The following is a 21,276-nucleotide window of genomic DNA, read 5'->3' as shown; positions in this document are numbered from 1 at the left end:
TTCTTCTCCGTCTTTTAGTACATGGTAAATTGAATGCTGTTATTCGAAACTACTCTCATATGTCCGTTTTAGGCTTCTCTTACACTTACTTTTTGAGGGCCGTTTTTCAATTTTCACGGTCTACTGCAATAACGGACCACAAAAAACTTGCAGATCACCGTTTTTCATGTTTCCAATACCATGGAAGAAGTATTGGGGAAAAAAAACGGCGTTCCGTGAAACCGGAAGTGATGGTGCACCGCAAAAACAAAGTTCCGCTTGTTTTAGCGGCCCCATTGATTTTCAATGGGGGGGCCGTGTCCGTAAGCCGTGAAAAAGATGGAGCAGGCTCGATCGTTGTTTTACAGCCGCAAATACGGCCCTCATGGCCATACGGCACACGGTGCTCCCACTAATTTTTGCGGGCTGATTTCGCGGCCCTATAGAAATCTATTGGGGCCCCAAAAACGGCCTGCAAAAACACGGTAAATGTAAAAGAAGCCTTAGACGAAAAAACAAAATAGCTATGACACTGTTCAGAGAGGTGGAAGAAGAAGGAAAAAAAATCTGAAATAAGGAATGTCGCAGAAATGAAGGAGATGATAGGAATTCCGTGTAAAAGGAATAACAATACGGTCAGGTAATTCGCTGGCACAGAGGTGCAAGGAGATGTGGGCAGCACTATTACTCATGGGGTATCCATGTTTGCCCTAATAATGGGGTCACTTCGATGGAGGCGCTCTGGAAGTAAAACGGTTGAGTTAGAATTGCAACTTCTGGGACCCCTATTTCTACTGCCCCCTACAGTCAGGAAGACGGGACGTGAACTGAGAGATTCCCATAGAAATGCATCAGCTGTTCCCTGCCGTACACTACTGCAAGCAGCTGCACAAGGGACATCTGTCACAACCACAACCCCATTTGCTTCCAATATTTTTGGTCTCGACATCGGAATGTGTGATTATTACAAAGAGGTTCTTCCCGTCTCACACAGTGATAGAATACTGTTATAATATGATGGTATATTTGGGACATTGTAACGGACACATCAATACCATAAGTGAGAGTATAACAGTCACGGCCCGGACCGCCAACCAGCCTCCTGACCTCAACTCAACAGCCTAAAGCCTCAGTCAGACATTGTGATATTTCCCAGTCCAAGTTTCCTCATTATTGGTCACGGTGCCACATTTTACCATCAGTGTTTAATCAGTGATTTTCACCTATGGAAAATGCTAAAATTGCCTGCGAAGCTTCTCGTACGCATTAGAATAGTAATCACGGACTGCAGACAGATTGTATGCTGATGCCATCCGCGTGCTGGCCGTGATATTCCCGGTGATTTTGATTTAAGAGGAGACTCCAATCAACAGCAGAAATGTCTCCCTGATTTTTTTTTTTTTTATACCGCAAGTGTGAATAGCACCATAGATTTTAAAGGGTTTTGACAAGGCTTGGGGCGCAAGTTGGCAATCACTCAATATGACTGCAGACTTGTGAATCCTCACAGTGTGCACAGTGCTAGCTGTCAGGATTCTCCAGTGCCAGTAGTGAACGGTCCGGTGACTGTAAGTATGTGCTTTTCATACTTAGGCGGCATCACACTTGCGAGAAACTCGCAAGAGTCTCGCACCTCAATACCCGGCACTGCCGCCGACACTCGGGACCGGAGTGTGCGGCTGCCTGTATTTCTATGCAGCTGAGTGCTCTGGTCCCGAGTGCTGGTGTCAGTGCCGGGTATTGAGGTGCGACACTCGTGCAAGTGCCTCGCAAGTGTGATCTCGGCCTTAGACCGGGATCACACAAAGCGAGATATGGCCGAGTCTCGCAGGTTAAAACCAAGCTCTGGCGCCGACACTCTGGAGCGGAGCGTGCAGCCACACAGCAATACATGGAGCTGCACGCTGCGCTCCGGAGTGCCGGTGCCAGAGCTTGGTTTTAACCTGCGAGACTCGGCCGTACCTCGCTGTAGTGTGACTCCGGCCTTACAGCCACATTCCGACCAGACATGTCCAGCCTCTCTCAATTTCTTGCATTGAGCAAGGCCGTGCATGTCTAGTCGGCACATGACCACATGTATGCAAATTGAATACTTGCGGTCATGCGCCCGCCAGCTCCTTCTGCCAAGAGGCCTACAGCAACATTAAAAGAGCTGCAGGAAAGTAGTGGACATTTTTTCTTCTATAGAAAAACTTCCAAGACTGGCTATGTATTTGCCCAAACCTACATCATCTTCTGCTGCCAAAAGCACATGGGAAAATTTATTATCATATGACAAGAACAAGGTTGAACAAGGTTTGGCCATAATTCCAAAAAATATGTTTGACGCAAAGTCACACATGAGCATCATCATCAAAAGAACATCATACCCACAGTGAAGCATGGGGGAGACAGCATTATGCTTTGGGGCTTCTTTTTGGTAGCTGGAACTGGGGCTTTAGTCAAGGCGGAGGGAATTATGAACAGTTCCAAATAATCAAATAATTGTCAATTTTTCATTAATACCTTCAGGCTGCTAGTAAAAAGCTGAAGATAAAAAGGAATCTCACATTTCAGCACAACAACGCCGAGTGACCTGCAAATCAACCAAAAAAATGGCTTTGCCACAAAACGATCACATTTTTGGAATGGACCAGCCAGAGCCCAGACATGAATTCAACTGAAAATCTGTGGGTGACCTGAGGAGGGCGCTGTACATAGGAGATGCCGTCACAGTCTGATAGATGGGGGGTCTACTGCAAGGAAGGGGGGGGGATTGCTAATTTTGCCGTAAGGTGCTATGCTGATAGACTCTGACCCAAAAGATATTAATGCTGTCATAAATTCAAAGGGCACCTGCACAAAGAATTACAGGGTGTGCATACTTATGCAAGCAAATTATTTTGTTCTTTTTCCACCAGAAAATATTTTAATTGAATAGTACAGATTATGGATGACATGAAAGAAGGGAAAAGTTCTGAAATTATTCTACTTGGTATGATTTTGTAACAGGGGAGTGTAGACTTTTTATATCCACTGCACAAACATATACATATGGACAAGCTGGCTATACAGTCACATAATACCATCCCATGCCCCATTTTGCTGGCAGCAGCCCCTCACAATGCCCTGAGCCGCCCCCCTGACCTCCTGACACCACTCTCTCCAGCACACTGTAACCTTCTCTCATTAGCTTTGTGTTTTCTATAGCCCCCATAGTTTTGCCGCTGACCAATCACAGCTCTCTTTCTATTTTCCATCTTGTAGAATCGAGGTAAGCCGCTGTCGTCGATTGGTGGATGGCGTGCCCCGTAGTGATTGGACGTGAGTGGGCAGATGGGCGGAGGCAGACGCAGCAGGGGAAGTGTTTTTTTTGCAGGGTTAGTGTGTGTCGCTCTAGCATCCGGTCTGCTCTCCGTGCTCATCCGTTACCGAGCGGCGGACTGACCGCGGAACACGGCAGGAAGGTGAGTGCCGTGCGGCGGAGGAGGGCAGCGATGGATGGAGGCGTCCATGGCTCTGCCTTATATAGATGCCCATTGTTCCCGCTGTGCTGCGGCTCTACATAGAACTCTATTGTGTCCTGACATACAGCACACAGAGCCCATTATGTGGGGTGTACAGCCCGGCTATACGGCGTGCCCTGCGCTATACGGAGCCGCCTGTATACACAGGGCTAGAGTCGGCTCCAATATCAGCCCGGTCATCTTATTGGCTGTACCTAGACCCCCAGTGTCATCCCCCCCCCTCCTGTCTTATTGACTGTACCTAGACCCCCAGTGTCATCCCCCCCCCTCCTGTCTTATTGACTGTACCTAGACCCCCAGTGTCATCCCCCCCCCCTCCTGTCTTATTGACTGTACCTAGACCCCCAGTGTCATCCCCCCCCCCTCCTGTCTTATTGACTGTACCTAGACCCCCAGTGTCATCCCCCCCCCCTCCTGTCTTATTGACTGTACCTAGACCCCCAGTGTCATCCCCCCCTCCTGTCTTATTGACTGTACCTAGACCCCCAGTGTCATCCCCCCCTCCTGTCTTATTGACTGTACCTAGACCCCCAGTGTCATCCCCCCCCCTCCTGTCTTATTGACTGTACCTAGACCCCCAGTGTCATCCCCCCCCCTCCTGTCTTATTGACTGTACCTAGACCCCCAGTGTCATCCCCCCCCCCCTCCTGTCTTATTGACTGTACCTAGACCCCCAGTGTCATCCCCCCCCCTCCTGTCTTATTGACTGTACCTAGACCCCCAGTGTCATCCCCCCCTCCTGTCTTATTGACTGTACCTAGACCCCCAGTGTCATCCCCCCCCTCCTGTCTTATTGACTGTACCTAGACCCCCAGTGTCACCCCCCCCTCCTGTCTTATTGACTGTACCTAGACCCCCAATGTCACCCCCCCCTCCTGTCTTATTGGCTGTACCTAGACCCCCAGTGTCTTTCCCCCCCCTCCTGTCTTATTGGCTGTACCTAGACCCCCAGTGTCTTCCCCCCCCCCTCCTGTCTTATTGGCTGTACCTAGACCCCCAGTGTCATCCCCCCCTCCTGTCTTATTGACTGTACCTAGACCCCCAGTGTCATCCCCCCCCTCCTGTCTTATTGACTGTACCTAGACCCCCAGTGTCATCCCCCCCCCTCCTGTCTTATTGACTGTACCTAGACCCCCAGTGTCATCCCCCCCCCCTCCTGTCTTATTGACTGTACCTAGACCCCCAGTGTCATCCCCCCCCCTCCTGTCTTATTGACTGTACCTAGACCCCCAGTGTCATCCCCCCCTCCTGTCTTATTGACTGTACCTAGACCCCCAGTGTCATCCCCCCCCTCCTGTCTTATTGACTGTACCTAGACCTCCAGTGTCTTCCCCCCCCTCCTGTCTTATTGACTGTACCTAGACCCCCAGTGTCATCCCCCCCCTCCTGTCTTATTGGCTGTACCTAGACCCCCAGTGTCATCCCCCCTCCTGCCTTATTGGCTGTACCTAGACCCCCAGTGTCTTCCCCCCCCCCCTCCTGTCTTATTGGCTGTACCTAGACCCCCAGTGTCACCCCCCCCTCCTGTCTTATTGACTGTACCTAGACCCCCAGTGTCACCCCCCCCCTCCTGTCTTATTGACTGTACCTAGACCCCCAGTGTCACCCCCCCCTCCTGTCTTATTGACTGTACCTAGACCCCCAATGTCACCCCCCCCTCCTGTCTTATTGGCTGTACCTAGACCCCCAGTGTCTTTCCCCCCCCTCCTGTCTTATTGGCTGTACCTAGACCCCCAGTGTCTTCCCCCCCCCCTCCTGTCTTATTGGCTGTACCTAGACCCCCAGTGTCTTCCCCCCCCTCCTGCCTTATTGGCTGTACCTAGACCCCCAGTGTCTTCCCCCCCCCTCCTGTCTTATTGGCTGTACCTAGACCCCCAGTGTCTCCCCCCTCCTGTCTTATTGACTGTACCTAGACCCCCAGTGTCACCCCCCCTCCTGTCTTATTGACTGTACCTAGACCCCCAGTGTCACCCCCCCCTCCTGTCTTATTGACTGTACCTAGACCCCCAATGTCACCCCCCCCTCCTGTCTTATTGGCTGTACCTAGACCCCCAGTGTCACCCCCCCCTCCTGTCTTATTGGCTGTACCTAGACCCCCAGTGTCTTCCCCCCCCCTCCTGTCTTATTGGCTGTACCTAGACCCCCAGTGTCTTTCCCCCCCCTCCTGTCTTATTGGCTGTACCTAGACCTCCAGTGTCTTCCCCCCCCCCTCCTGTCTTATTGACTGTACCTAGACCCCCAGTGTCATCCCCCCCCTCCTGTCTTATTGGCTGTACCTAGACCCCCAGTGTCATCCCCCCCTCCTGTCTTATTGGCTGTACCTAGACCCCCAGTGTCTTCCCCCCCCCCCCCTCCTGTCTTATTGGCTGTACCTAGACCCCCAGTGTCACCCCCCCTCCTGTCTTATTGGCTGTACCTAGACCCCCAGTGTCTCCCCCCCCTCCTGTCATATTGACGGTACCTAGACCCCCAGTGTCATCCCCCTCCTGTCATATTGACGGTACCTAGACCCCCAGTGTCATCCCCCTCCTGTCATATTGACGGTACCTAGACCCCCAGTGTCATCCCCCTTCTGTCTTATTGACGGTACCTAGACCCCCAGTGTCATCCCCCTCCTGTCTTATTGACGGTACCTAGACCCCCAGTGTCATCCCCCTCCTGTCTTATTGGCTGTACCTAGACCCCCAGTGTCATCCCCCCCTCCTGTCTTATTGGCTGTACCTAGACCCCCAGTGTCTAACCCCCCCCCTCCTGTCTTATTGGCTGTACCTAGACCCCCAGTGTCTAACCCCCCCCCTCCTGTCTTATTGACTTTACCTAGACCCCCAGTGTCTTCCCCCCTCCTGTCATATTGACTGTACCTAGACCCCCAGTGTCATCCCCCTCCTGTCATATTGACTGTACCTAGACCCCCAGTGTCATCCCCCTCCTGTCATATTGACGGTACCTAGACCCCCAGTGTCATCCCCCTCCTGTCATATTGACGGTACCTAGACCCCCAGTGTCATCCCCCTCCTGTCTTATTGACGGTACCTAGACCCCCAGTGTCTTCCCCCTCCCTGTCTTATTGACGGTACCTAGACCCCCAGTGTCTTCCCCCTCCCTGTCTTATTGACGGTACCTAGACCCCCAGTGTCTTCCCCCTCCCTGTCTTATTGACGGTACCTAGACCCCCAGTGTCTTCCCCCTCCCTGTCTTATTGACGGTACCTAGACCCCCAGTGTCTTCCCCCTCCCTGTCTTATTGACGGTACCTAGACCCCCAGTGTCTTCCCCCTCCCTGTCTTATTGACGGTACCTAGACCCCCAGTGTCTTCCCTGTCTTATTGACGGTACCTAGACCCCCAGTGTCTTCCCTGTCTTATTGACGGTACCTAGACCCCCAGTGTCTTCCCTGTCTTATTGACGGTACCTAGACCCCCAGTGTCTTCCCTGTCTTATTGACGGTACCTAGACCCCCAGTGTCTTCCCTGTCTTATTGACGGTACCTAGACCCCCAGTGTCTTCCCTGTCTTATTGACGGTACCTAGACCCCCAGTGTCTTCCCTGTCTTATTGACGGTACCTAGACCCCCAGTGTCTTCCCTGTCTTATTGACGGTACCTAGACCCCCAGTGTCTTCCCTGTCTTATTGACGGTACCTAGACCCCCAGTGTCTTCCCTGTCTTATTGACGGTACCTAGAACCCCAGTGTCATCCCCCTCCCTGTCTTATTGACGGTACCTAGACCCCCAGTGTCATCCCCCTCCCTGTCTTATTGACGGTACCTAGACCCCCAGTGTCATCCCCCTCCCTGTCTTATTGGCTGTACCTAGACCCCCAGTGTCTTCCCTGTCTTATTGACTGTACCTAGACCCCCAGTGTCTTCCCTGTCTTATTGACTGTACCTAGACCCCCAGTGTCATCCCCTCTCTTATTGACGTTGCCTAGACCCCCAGTGTCATCCCCCTCCCTGTCTTATTGACGGTACCTAGACCCCCAGTGTCATCCCCTCTCTCTTATTGACGGTGCCTAGACCCCCAGTGTCATCCCCCTCCCTGTCTTATTGACGGTACCTAGACCCCCAGTGTCATCCCCCTCCCTGTCTTATTGGCTGTACCTAGACCCCCAGTGTCTTCCCCTCTCTCTTATTGACGGTGCCTAGACCCCCAGTGTCATCCCCCTCCCTGTCTTATTGACGGTACCTAGACCCCCAGTGTCATCCCCTCTCTCTTATTGACGGTGCCTAGACCCCCAGTGTCATCCCCCTCCCTGTCTTATTGACGGTACCTAGACCCCCAGTGTCATCCCCCTCCCTGTCTTATTGGCTGTACCTAGACCCCCAGTGTCATCCCCTCTCTCTTATTGACGGTGCCTAGACCCCCAGTGTCATCCCCCTCCCTGTCTTATTGACGGTACCTAGACCCCCAGTGTCTTCCCTGTCTTATTGACGGTACCTAGACCCCCAGTGTCTTCCCTGTCTTATTGACGGTACCTAGACCCCCAGTGTCTTCCCTGTCTTATTGACGGTACCTAGACCCCCAGTGTCTTCCCTGTCTTATTGACGGTACCTAGACCCCCCAGTGTCGTCTTCCCTGTCTTATTGACGGTACCTAGACCCCCCAGTGTCGTCTTCCCTGTCTTATTGACGGTACCTAGACCCCCCAGTGTCGTCTTCCCTGTCTTATTGACGGTACCTAGACCCCCCAGTGTCGTCTTCCCTGTCTTATTGACGGTACCTAGACCCCCCAGTGTCGTCTTCCCTGTCTTATTGACGGTACCTAGACCCCCCAGTGTCGTCTTCCCTGTCTTATTGACGGTACCTAGACCCCCCAGTGTCGTCTTCCCTGTCTTATTGACGGTACCTAGACCCCCCAGTGTCGTCTTCCCTGTCTTATTGACGGTACCTAGACCCCCCAGTGTCGTCTTCCCTGTCTTATTGACGGTACCTAGACCCCCCAGTGTCGTCTTCCCTGTCTTATTGACGGTACCTAGACCCCCCAGTGTCGTCTTCCCTGTCTTATTGACGGTACCTAGACCCCCCAGTGTCGTCTTCCCTGTCTTATTGACGGTACCTAGACCCCCCAGTGTCGTCTTCCCTGTCTTATTGACGGTACCTAGACCCCCAGTGTCGTCTTCCCTGTCTTATTGACGGTACCTAGACCCCCAGTGTCATCCCCCCCTCCTGTCTTATTGACTGTACCTAGACCCCCAGTGTCATCCCCCCCCCCCTCCTGTCTTATTGACTGTATCTAGAATCCCAGTGTCATCCCACCCCCCACCCCCCCTCCTGTCTTATTGACTGTACCTAGACCCCAGTGGTTGCGCTCCTCCCTGCCCAGTCTACTGGAGTGTACAAGGATCCCCCAGTCTTTTTGTACAACAGGCATGGGGAGGTGCCAAAAAAATGTTAACCCCAGGAGCCAGCGTTTCAGTCGGTACATTCTCCTGCCCTTTGCACTTAAGTTACAAGCCAAATTATTAGGGATTTAGTCAAGATTCCAGCAACTGAATGACCAGTGAGCTCAGCCAGTGTGGATGGCCCTTATCTTCACTCCATATATGTTATCTGAAGATAACCTCATTATCTAGATCCTGGCTGCAAAGTTTAATTTTTTTTTTTTTCTTACTACTTCTATGCTGAACATAACTTCCAGCAATTCATCTACTGTATTGTGATTGGCCGTTTTGGTGGTGAGGGGTATCCCGGATGCCATGCTTGTGTGTTGGGGGTGCACTAGTCCTGTGTTTAGGTACAAGACTTGAGGCGATGCCTCTTTTCCTCAGATGATGTAGAGCCTTGCTCCCACACTGACTAGATCCGGTCACCTGTCTGTTCAGATATTTCATGTGTGTGATCAGTTTTAGAAGCAGATAAATGCAGTAAGTGATCGCTTGTATTTTCTTATGAACATCGAAGCGGCGGGACCCTGATGGTTGTTATGGGGCCCCTTTGTCTGTTGTTTAGAACCGTGCAGAACTTTCTTCCATTCTAAAAAGACAAAACCCAAATGGCACATATAACACGGGCGTAGCCAGACTGCCGTATAGATTGGGACACGGAGCACAGACTGGCCGGCAGCTCTCCACCCGAGCCTGACAGATTCGTTACAATCAGGTCAGGAGAGCCGCCGGCCAGTCCGTGCCAGCTTTGCGTTCTGACTTATTCGGCCATCTGACTGCGCCATAGAGTCGGAGGTGTCTATCGGGAGGACTTACTGATGTGCGCCTCTTATGCCTCATTGGCCTCCACTTGTCTTTCCGGGGATGTGTTCACCTGTGGCTTAACTTGATGCTTTTGAGTCTCGATGCAAAGAATCTCCAACTCTCCCAGGTCTTTACCAGGACTGGTCAATTGGGGGCTGGGATGGTTCCTGGCAAATGTGCTCAGTGGATGCCACAAAGTGAAATGTTCCCTTATTTCTTCTCATTTACCATCTATTCCATGACTGCAACTTATTGTGCCAAGTCACTCATTATGGACCCAATGTGAAGGTGGAAACCTTGATTATCCACCGTGGTCATGTGGCATGGCGACGCACGGCAGTCGCAAGAATGAATTGGTTCTCTGCTTTACGCGGCAGGCATGTCCTGTGGTTATGTCCCTGCTGTCTGTACTGAGACAACTTATTGCTAAATCCTGGAAAATCCCTTTAATAAAGTCACTGAGAAATGAATTCTCCTATTGTGCTGCGAAGACTGGCTAAAGTCACTGAGAAATGAATTCTCCTATTGTGCTGCGAAGACTGGCAAATGTGAGAATCGGGCATTGCCATTCTGCTATCAGTGCCCAGTGATGGAAGCCTGGGCTACATACACTTTATCTGCCCTATTTTAATGCATCGTATTCTATGCTGATAGCTCACTTATATCTAATTGTCCCCAACTATATATATATAATTTTTGCCTCTTTATGATGCCTTATTCACAGTGATCTCGGCCGGCCAGCAGTGCTGCGGATCTACTGTGCTCAGTCATGCGGCTCCATATAGTGCCAGTACTGGACAGACTAATGAAGCGATGCGTCAGGCTGCATCCACACAGCTAAAAAACGGCATCAGACCCTGTGTTCTACTAAACCAAACTTGGAACACCATAGGTTCCTATTCTCCTGCCTTATGGCGTTTGAATGCTATCATGGACAGAAACTGATATATCCTGATGTAAAAGGGGTTATCCAGGACTATTAAAAAATAAAATATAAAAAATATCACAGATCGCTCCTTGTAGGGATGCTGCATCATTCTGTTGACAGAGAAGCAGCTTCTCTTCCACTCTGCTCTGCTGCCTGGACGTGACTGCCTGTGTCACGCTGATTGACAGCCGGCTCCCCACTGCCTAACCGCAGGGAGCCAATTGTGAATCGACATGTCGGCAGTCACGCCTCCTCCACTGAGCAGCCACGAAGAAGAGGAGGAGCTCTATTGATGTGATGCACCTGAATTGCTGGCAGGGCAGACATTGACCTCTCTGTTAGTTGGCAACCAACTGCCTGTTAGAGTTTTAGACCCATAGTAAAAAAAAAAAATGCCGTAAATAAAATAGTCTTAAACAACCGCTTGAAGTGGAAATTTGAGCTGCTGGATTTTAAGGCTCTCTAGTGCAAGTTTTGTTTTTTGTCTGCCGTTTAATCTCCGCTTTCTAAAATTCCCAGTATTTATGAAAAATGTGTCCCTCAATATTTGGGAAATTGGAACGATATTGCAATTGGTGTGAAGACATTAGGCCTGTTTCACACTTCCGTTTTTTGGCATCAGTCAAAATCCGCCGTTATGACGGATCCGTCGAAATTAGTGAAAAAGGGATGCAACTGATCCGTCTAGTGGATCTGCCAAAAAAAATTGATCCGTTTAATCAGTTGCATCCGTTTTTTTTCATCTGTTTCTTGCGTTTTTTGACGGATCCATTGAAGCTGCAGATTTTGGAATGTAAAGGAACTTGATTCTGGAGAGAGAGACTTTTATGTGCCAGAACGGATTTTGGGGTTAAATTTATCGAAAGGAAATTCTTCTGGGCATGCTCAGTTTAGAAAAACGGAATCCGTCAACGGATTCCGTCCTGGGACAGATCCGCCGCCTATAGGCGTCCATTATACCAGACGACGGACAGCGACAGATCCGTCACCAGAGCCGTCTTTTCGATACAGACAAACGTTCCTAGGGACATTTTTTTTCCTGCGTGATGGACGCCAATTTTATGACGGATCCAACGGAAGGCCATCCGTCACAATCCACCGCCAATACAAGTATATGGGGGAAAAAGATGGATCCGCCAGGCAAATCCGTCAGATCCGGTTTTTTCCCCCAAATGGCGGATTTTGACTGCCAAAAAATGGAAGTGTGAAAAAGGCCTAAGGGCAGAGGCACAGAGTTTGTCATTGTTATGGAGTTTTTTTTTTTTTTTTTTTTTTTAGGTTTCTGCCTTTGCCACGTGCCCCTTGATATTTTGTTTTCGCGATAGAGTTCTTTAGAAGACTTGGATAAATGCGAGAAAAAATTGTTACAAAATGAAAAATTTGCCACAAATAATGCTTGAATTTTTTTTCTGTAAGAACCCCTGAGGATTGTGTGTGACTTTAAAGAGGATAAACACAGATCTCCACAGGCTTGATCGATTCTGTAGACCGGACTTGCCCTTTAAAGTTTTTCATGGTCTATTTCTTGGCCATACCCGACAACCTTGGTGGGATTTTTCAGCATTCCAGTGTGTACAGCCCATCAGGAGCAGCAACGCTAATGTGAACAGGGCCGAGTTCAATATTTTCTCTGCAGTAGATGCTGATTTGTGTTTTGTATAACATTCGGTGTATGTTATTAGTGTCTTAATTGTGTTCTCCGACAGGCACATTTGTCATGGGACTGGGCGTGCAGTCTCTACAAGGATGGATGTCCGGGCTGCTGCTGTGTCTACTCAGTATGGCTGGTGAGTACCGAAACTGCATGCTTTATTATCTGTGTTAACTAGAGATGAGTAAAAAGATCTGAACTTCCCTGGTCTGACATCCAGTTCAGTCCTCCACGACACCTTCACCAGGGCAGTGTTCACTCTTCTTATTTCTCCGGCAGTCTTCTTCTTTCCGGCATCCAGGGCAAGTCCGCTGCTTTCTAGTCCTATGAATGTTCCTCATGACTCCATGTGGTCTCATTAATCCCTACCAGTAGCCTTAATGCAAGGCTCCCAAATTAAAGGGATTGAGGTGAACTGTGAAGGGATTTTTGTGACTCCAAAAAGGAAAACTAAATAAGTCAGTAAGGGGTATCACCTGTACTCAGAGCCAAGAATCCAGAATCTCACAGCAAGAGTTTGATACTCATTACTGATCATTGCATGTTCAGCTTCTTGGATCCCTCGGGCTTTGTGGATAGATAGTGTTGACCAGACGTGGCCGTATACAGTGGGTACGGGAAGTATTCAGACCCCTATATATTTTTCACTCTTGTTTCATTGCAGCCAATTGGTAAATTCAAAAAAGTTCTTTTTTTTTTTTTTTTTTTTTTTTTTTCTCATTAATGTACACTCTGCACCCCATCTTGACTGGAAAAAAAAACAGAAATGTAGAAATTTTTGCAAATTTATTAAAGAAACTAAAATATCGCATGGTGATAAGTATTCAGAACCTTTTGCTGTCAGTTTCCTTGTCATCCTCTTTGAGGTGGTTCTACTCCTTCATTGGAGTCCAGCTGTGTTTAATTAAACTGATAGGACTTGATTAGTAAAGGCGCACACCTGTCTATATAAGACCTCACAGCTCACAGTGCATGTCAGACCAAATGAGAATCATGAGCTCAAAGGACCTGGCCAAGGAGCTCTGAGACAGAATTGTGGCAAGGCACATATCTGGCCAAGGTTACAAAAGAATTTCTGCAGTACTCAAGGTTCCTAAGAGTCCAGTGGCCTCCATAATCCTTAAATGGGAGAAGTTTGGGACCACCAGAAGTCTTCCTACACCTGGCCGTCCAGCCAAACTGCACAATCGTGGAAGAAGAGCCTTGGCGATAGAGGTAAAGAAGAACCCAAAGATCACTGTGGCTGAGCTTCACAGATGCAGTAGGGAGATTGGAGAAAGTTCCACAAAGTCAACTATCACTGCAGCCCTCCACCAGTCGGGCCTTTATGGCAGATTGGCCGACGGAAGCCTCTCCTCAGTGCAAGACATATGAAAGCCCGCATAGAGTTTGCTAAAAAAAAACACATGAAGGACTCCCAGACTATGAGAAATAAGATTCTCTGGTCTGAGATGAATATAGAACTTTTTGGTGATAATTCTAAGTGGTATGTGAAGGAGAAAACCAGGCACTGCTCACCACCTGTCAAATACAATCCCAACAGTGAAACGTGGTGGCACCATCATGCTATGGGGGTGTTTTTCAGCTGCAGGGACTGACTACTGGTTGCAATTGAAGGAAACATGAATGCGGCCAATTACATAGAGATCCTGGATGGCAAACTCTTCTAGTGCTCTGGACCTCAGACTTGGCCAAAGGTTCACCTTCCAACAAGACAATGACCCTAAGCACACAGCTAAACTAAAAAAGTAGTGGCTTCAGAACAACTCTGTGACCATTCTTGACTGGCCCAGCCAGAGCCCTGACCTAAACCCAATTGAGCATTTCTGGAGAGACCTGAAAATGGCTGTCCACCAACGTTCACCATCCAACCTGACAGAACTGGAGAGGATCTGCAAGGAAGAATGGCAGAGGATCCCCAAATCCAGGTGTGAAAAACTTGTTGCATCATTCCCAAGAAGAATCATGGCTGTACTAGCTCAAAAGGTGCTTCTACTCAATACTGAGCAAAGGGTCTGAATACGTATGACCATGTGATATTTCAGGGTTTTTTTTTAATAAACGTGCAAAAATTTCTACATTTGTTTTGTTTTTTTTCCAGTCAAGATGGGGTGCAGAGTGTACATTAATGAGAATAAAATGAACTTTTTTGAATTTACCAAACGGCTGCAATGAAACAAGAGTGAAAAATTTATAGGGGTCTGAATACTTTCCATACCCACTCTACATGCATGTCCTGATTGGTGGTCCACGTGCCATTTCACAGATGCCTCCTCGTCTTGGTGTAATCCATAACACCGGAGGTTCAGTGCCACCGTAGATGATGTCCCTTCTAGATGCCCAGCGGTCTCCTCACCGTTAGAAGGTCCCATGGAGGCAATTCTGTTGACATGCTGAAATATAAATTGGTTCTCTGTTTCACTTGGATCAATCACTGTTCAGTTTTATATTAAAGTGACTTTGCCCTGAAAACCCTGGTGAAAGATTTACTTCTGGGATGACATTTGCTTTGCCACCTGCTCCCGGCACTGTTGCTGCATGGATTGGTTTTATATGTTCAGAGCATTGGAATCTTTAAATGTTAATGTTCATAGATTCTAACCATTTTTAAATGGAATTATTGTGTGAGAAATGTGTCCTGTAATCTTTGCCTGTGCATAACAACGTATGGGCTGTTCGCTTGTGACATCAGTGGTAAACTATTATCAGACCTTGCCTGTCCGATGCGTGAAATTGTTTGGCGTATGGTCCGTATCCGCTGCAGATCTCCTGACCTGAGGTCTTCATCCTCATAGACATGTATGTTGTCTGTGAAAAGGCATGGACTGATGAATGGGCCCCACAGGTTATAATGGGTATTTGTCAAAAACACAGGGAGAACACTTACATGCAATACCGACGTGTGAATGAGGTCCTAGGCTGCATTCACATGTTACATCGTGATCAGTTTCTATGGACCAATGCAAAAAATGGATCAGTTTTTAACGCTGCGTATTCTCGCTGCACATGTCAGTTTCTCTTGCGGGTGCGCTGAGGTTTATGTGCAAATTTTCCACATAGAATTGTATTTGATGCCAGAAAGCTCTGAAGATTCATGTAATCCGCACATGATTGTATCGGTAAAGTTTTGTCAAAGCTATATAACAAGAAGTTTAAAAAAAAAAAAAAAGGCTCTATACAAAATGACACACCAAAGAGACGCAAAGGGGAAAAATGCTAGTAACCTAAGTATCATTTCACATTGCGTTTAGTCACCTGTTCTGTGACCCCCGTTGAGGCTTATGTCCAAACCCCTCGCAAAATGAGACTCAGGAGCATATGCTGTCAGGGCTATAGACTTTAATGGTGCCGCCAGTTGACGTGCGCACTGTCACTCGCTCTGTCAGCACCATTATTGTCTGTGGCCCCGTCATCCTTGCTCCTGGATTGCAAGGGCGTCGGACGTAAGCCCCAATTGGACCAACAAACGGGTGACTAAACGCAACATGAAATCTCCTTAATTTAGCAAAATGGTACAGGTAACTCCTCAACTACTGATCCTGGGAATTTGGCTTTAATGTGCGCTCTTCTGTCATGTTTGTGGTTACCTAACTTCGGGTTTACCCACTGCGGCCGCTGTATGTGTTGTATGCTGCAGCTTTGGAAAGTTTGCAAAAAACCCTGATTTTCTAAATCCCCCAGATGTCTTGCTGCCATTTTCTTTTTTTCAAAACGATTGCAAAGAGCAATGGTTGAAGAATATGAACCCAATCTCCTACTTGTATGTGTCCTGTGGAGAAAAAAAAACAATTCTGGATTGTCGTTCTCTTGGGAATCAATAAATGATCAATCAGGCATTACCCTTCCTGGCAAACTTACCTACTCCTCACCACACTGTTGATATTGTAACCCTGTGTGTATAATGGGCCCTGCGTCGGTCACACTGGGGCCATGGAGGGTTCAGCTGTGTCAGCCGGTGGTTTATCTCTTCGTGTTTCTGGGCACAGCTGAATGGGAGGAAATGCGACTTGTGTGTGGGGAAACCACAGACTGAACGAAATGTCTGCTGCGAGTTACAACACATGGTGATGTGCCACATGTCGGCTGTCGTGGTGTGGGAGCGTTAGTGTGAACAGTCGGGGTCCTGTAGTTTCAGGTCTCGCCTTGTGGTGGGAGGATGAAGCTTCTGTATGAGCGACTGGTGCCGACATGACAGACTATTGGTGTACGATTCCGTAGAGGTCTAAGACTGGTGGGATCACTCCATTACAGATAATGGTGGTCAGGGGGATGGAGGGCTCTGTGGTGACATCTTCAGGTCTTGAGGTAACTTCCATCAGACACCTCAATGATGAGCCCCGAGTCATCAATGTTTATGGCAGAATTCTGTGGTAAAATGCTTTAAAAAGACGTAACGTTTTTGTGCAGCGCAGAGTTACACACAAATGTGAATCTTTGGTGTTTTCACAGCAGTTTTGGGGCAGCTCGGCCAACATGGTTGTGACAAGGTATGGTGACTCCCACTTGTCTCCTTCATAACGAGCCAACCGGAGCAAGATTTGTGGCGAGGTGCATGGAGGCACACGCCACTTAAGACACCTTTTTGTCTCCAACACGCCCCACCATCAATACTGCCACGAGCAATGCTATGAATCGGGGGCCTGAGAACATGACTGAGATTAGAGGGAATCTTCTGTCACCCCACCCCCTCCTCAGGACATGTATGACCTATTTTTATGGGCATACAGGTAATAGAAATGTTACATTAGTCCTATCTCTATGCCTCATTAATGGTCTTGTTGAGAAATGTTATGGTCTGTCTTTATGCTAATGACTTCTTCCAGGCTATAGGGTGTGTGGTGCCAGGAAGAAATCCCTGCCTCTGCTCCTCATTGTAATACTTGCCCCCTCCCATCAACGTCAGTTAGGCTATGTTCACACGTGGTGTTTTTTTTTTGTGTTTTCGCGGCGGTTTTAACCACGCGATTTTGCCGCGAAAACGCAAAAAATAAGCATCCCATGCATTCCTATGGGATTCCGCAATGCTGTGCTAATGCTGCGGTTTTTACCGCGGCAGAATCACTTTGCGGTAAAAAACCCAGCATGCTCATTGATTTAGCGGAATTGCAGCGATCCCGCACCCATAGGAATGCATTGTTCTGCTTACTTTCTGCATGTGGCTGTGCCCACCATGCAAAGAGTAAGCAGAACATTTGCGGATGGTACCCACGGTCCGGAGGAGAGGAGACTGTCCTCCGGGCTTTGGGTGCCATATCCCTGTAAAAAATGGAATTTAAAATAAAAAATATTGCTATTCTTACCTTGCAGCGTCCTGTGCAGCCTTCCTGCCTCTCTCCACGCTCCCGTTCCCAGTAATCCTTTGCGAGAATTACCGCAACTACGTTCGTTCTCGCGGTAATTCTCGCAAAAGATTACTGGGACCGGGAGCGTGGAGAGAGGTGGGAAGGCTGCACGGGACGCTGGAAGGTAAGAATAGCAAAAAAATTTTTTTTTTTTTTTTCCCATCCTATCTTTTACTATTGATGCTGCATAGGCAGCCTCAATAGTAAAAACTTGGTCACACTCGGCAAACACTATGTTTTGACGAGTATAACCAACCTGTCAGTCAGTTCACCAAGCAATGCTACAGATCGCTTGGAAAACGCTAGCAATTTTGCAAGCTAATAACGCTTGCAAAATGCTAGTTTTTCCGCGGTAAAATCGCGGGAATTTAAAATGCGATTTTCCCACGGAATGGAATTTGGAATTCTCGCGGTAATTTCCGCGAGAGTTCTGGTACGTGTGAACGTAGCCTCACGGCCCCAGAATCCTGCCCTCTGCGAGTCGTCACAATCTGTACATCTTTCCCCCTTCTATGGGCACTGCACTCGGGGATCTTTTGCGCAGGCGAGTTACTGTGACCTCCCCACTTCCTCCCTACATAGTCATTGGTAGGAACCATGTGTACTTATGACTATGCAGGGAGGAAGTGGGGAAAGTATATTATCGTCGTGCGCACACCAGAGGTCACTGGAGCGGAAGTCGTCAGTGCCTGCGCAGAAGATCCCTGAATGCAGTGCCCACAGAAGGGAGGTTGAGGTATGTATTTCTGAGGTAGTACAGGGCGCAGGGTTCCGGGATCTTCCGCCCCTCCCATCAGCATCAGTTCTGGCCCCAGAACCCTGCGCTTTCACTCTCCTCAGCGTTGGAGACCTCTGGCATACTATCGCGCTGTTTCCTGGACAATTTGTTGACTGATGAAGGACTGATTGATCGATGGAAGCGTTTCACCTTTCTGGGATTGCCCATTATAAATAAATCCCAACATTTTGGATTGCAAGATTCACTTTCAGCTAACTCACTTTGGCTTGTTTTCACACGCAGTGCTTTATTATCCTGTTACTTTCTGTATAAGAGAAGCAGCTTTTAAAGATGTCTTCACACGCTGCGTTTCTGCAAATTTGAATTGTTTGTTTTTTTTTTATATCACAGCAATAGCTGTGAGATTTCAGGGAACACACGAAAAATGTGTAAAGAAAAAAACAAACTGTAGAATACTGTAAAACTCTGCGAACAGACTGCGTGTGAACATAACAGTAAGTGATTAGTGTAAAAGAAGAAAAAAAACCCACATTATGGGAATTCCTTAACCTGGAACGCAGAGTCATACAAAAAGTTCAGTCAAAGCAAAAGGGAAGTCTGGAAGGAACTTCGATGATAAATTCCAGACATGGTGTTCTGGGAAACACAGGGAGAAGCCCAGACGCCCCTCTCTGTACAGCGTCATGCCTGAACAGCGGCTGAACTCTGGTGGGAAGAAGCCCCATTAAACTTCCACAGATCAGCGGCCAGAAACAATATTGGAAACAAAGCTTCTCCTCCACCGAAAACACATTTTACATGTCACTGAGGAGGTTGTCCGAAGCAGACACATTCCTTCCACTAATATGGTAATGGAGAGCACATGCTCCGATTCACTGCACGGCCACACGAATCAATTCCGTAAAGGGATTCTTCTTATTAAAGCGGAAAAATATTCAGAATTGAGATTCCTCAGTGGTTGATACCTTTTATTGGCTTACTGAAAAGATGGTAACACATTGCAAGCTTTCGAGACTACTCAGGTCTCTTCATCAGGCATAGACTAATATAAAATCTGAAGAATCATATATTATGCACAATACAGCACAGAAAAAATGCAATAGATGAGACAAGTGACGTGAAGCAGAATTATGATTATGGGAGAGGGAGAAACATAAATATTGCTCCAGTTCATAGATAAGGAGTCCGGATGTTTTATTGTCCTCTGATTGGGGTCTCCTAATTAATGTGTTGTGATGCCCCCACACGGTCTTAGGAGCAAATTCCTTAATTGATGTAAAAAGACATAAATCCATGCGACACTTTCATTCCAGCTTTGAGAGTGTCAAAAGTCGTCATAAATTTATACTCGCAATGCAGGAATGAATGTGTCACATGGATTTATGTCTTTTTACATCAATTAAGGAATTAGCTCCTAAGACCCTGTGGGGGCATCACAGCACATTAGGAGACCCCAATCAGAGGACAATAAAACATCCGGACTCCTTATCTATGAACTGGTCGAATATTTATTTTTCTCCCTCTCCCACAATGATAGTTCTGCTTCACGTCACTTGTCTCATCTATTGCATTTTTTCTGTGTTGTATTGTGCATAATATATGATTCTTCAGATTTTGTATTATTCTATGCCTGATGAAGAGACCTGAGTAGTCTCGAAAGCTTGCAATGTGTTACCTTTTAATGGCTAACTGAAAATATGGTATCAACCACTGAGGACTCTCAATTCTGAATATTTTTCTATCTACTGGCTAACCCGGTACAAAGATATACATCTTACCTGTATTAAAGCGGAAACATTTGGGATTTCGCTTTCTGGACTAATGCTGTGCCTGAGAACCAGAAGAAAAAAAAAAAAACTACTCCCACACAGGCAGCAACCCTTCCTCTAAAAGGCTCATCCTAATGATCAGGGAGTTCTGACAGCTGCGACCTCCAGTAATCCTGAGTATCTGTCTCTGGACCCCCCCCCCCCCGGAGAATCTTGATCTAGTTGGCGGTACCAATGGTAGAACCCTGAAAGCGATTAACACCCATCATAGGACTTATAGAAATTTTTTTGGGGGGGAGGGGAAATAATGATTTAAGACAGATGGGCTGTGCTATGAAACAGGTGTTTTAGTGCATGCGGACAATAACCATTTACATACTGGGACCTTTTTTTGTTCAGTCCCCGATTAAGGGGGTGATAGGGTGTTAAAATAAAAGGGTAATACATCTACGAAGATGCTATAAATATCTCTAGACCGGGGTCCCTCAGGCTGGTCAGGTGGCTGCTATAGAAAATGAATGGAAGAGGCTGTTGATACAGAAAGCATGAAGGTGCAGGTCCCAGGGAAGGGGGACACTTTTTGGGTACGTGCACTTGGGCTATAATTTTAAACCCTGACGAACCACAGGCATAAGCCTTGTCATACATGCCAATTTGCTATGGAAAAAGATAATTTCACCACAGTAATTCTACATATAAGAAAATATGAAGTTTATGGCCAATGTGAATCCACCCTCTTCTAAGTGTTTTCAAAGGCTAGGTTCACATTTGCGGATGGCAGGACTGCAGATGTCCTCTGTGAAGCTCCACCCACTACTACCGCACCTCCTCCGGCCAGCTCCACCTACGTACACATGCAGCCTGCGCACCTATCTTTAACATTGGGTACGCAGGCCGTGCGGATGCGTCGTTTTGACGCTTCGGCGACACGCATCGGACACAACAAGTTGCGATTTTAATGCGGTCACTGTATCGTCAAAACTATACATCTGCATACATCCGCACAGCCTGCGTACCCAATATTTAAAGATGGGGTATGCTGACCAGAGGAGGTGCGGCAGTGGGCGGAGCTTCACAAAGGAAGTCCGCAGCCATCCGCAAATGTGAACCTAGCCTTACTCCAGTGTTGGATTCAGATGCACACTGCTCAGTGCATTAAGAAGAACACTCAACTTATT

General features: G+C 47.9%; 1 protein-coding gene across 3 annotated transcripts in view; it reads left to right on the top strand.

The window, feature by feature from the left end:
- Positions 1 to 3,275: 3,275 nt before the first annotated feature.
- Positions 3,276 to 21,276, top strand: part of LRP12 (LDL receptor related protein 12) — a 78,981-nt gene continuing 60,980 nt past the window's right edge. For all 3 annotated transcript variants that reach the window (XM_073590170.1, XM_073590169.1, XM_073590172.1), the window contains exons 1-2: positions 3,276 to 3,425; positions 12,304 to 12,384. In XM_073590170.1, coding sequence (XP_073446271.1) covers positions 12,315 to 12,384 — 70 coding nt within the window. In that variant the 5' untranslated portion in view covers positions 3,276 to 3,425; positions 12,304 to 12,314. The remainder of the gene's footprint in view (positions 3,426 to 12,303; positions 12,385 to 21,276) is intronic.

The sequence above is a fragment of the Dendrobates tinctorius genome, unplaced genomic scaffold (genome assembly GCF_039654945.1).
Source record: "Dendrobates tinctorius isolate UK_male_01 unplaced genomic scaffold, ASM3965494v1 ptg000116l, whole genome shotgun sequence".
NCBI lineage: Eukaryota > Metazoa > Chordata > Amphibia > Anura > Dendrobatidae > Dendrobates > Dendrobates tinctorius.
The sequence above is the reverse complement of the archived record's forward strand: the minus strand, read 5'-3'. Positions and strand labels throughout refer to the sequence as shown.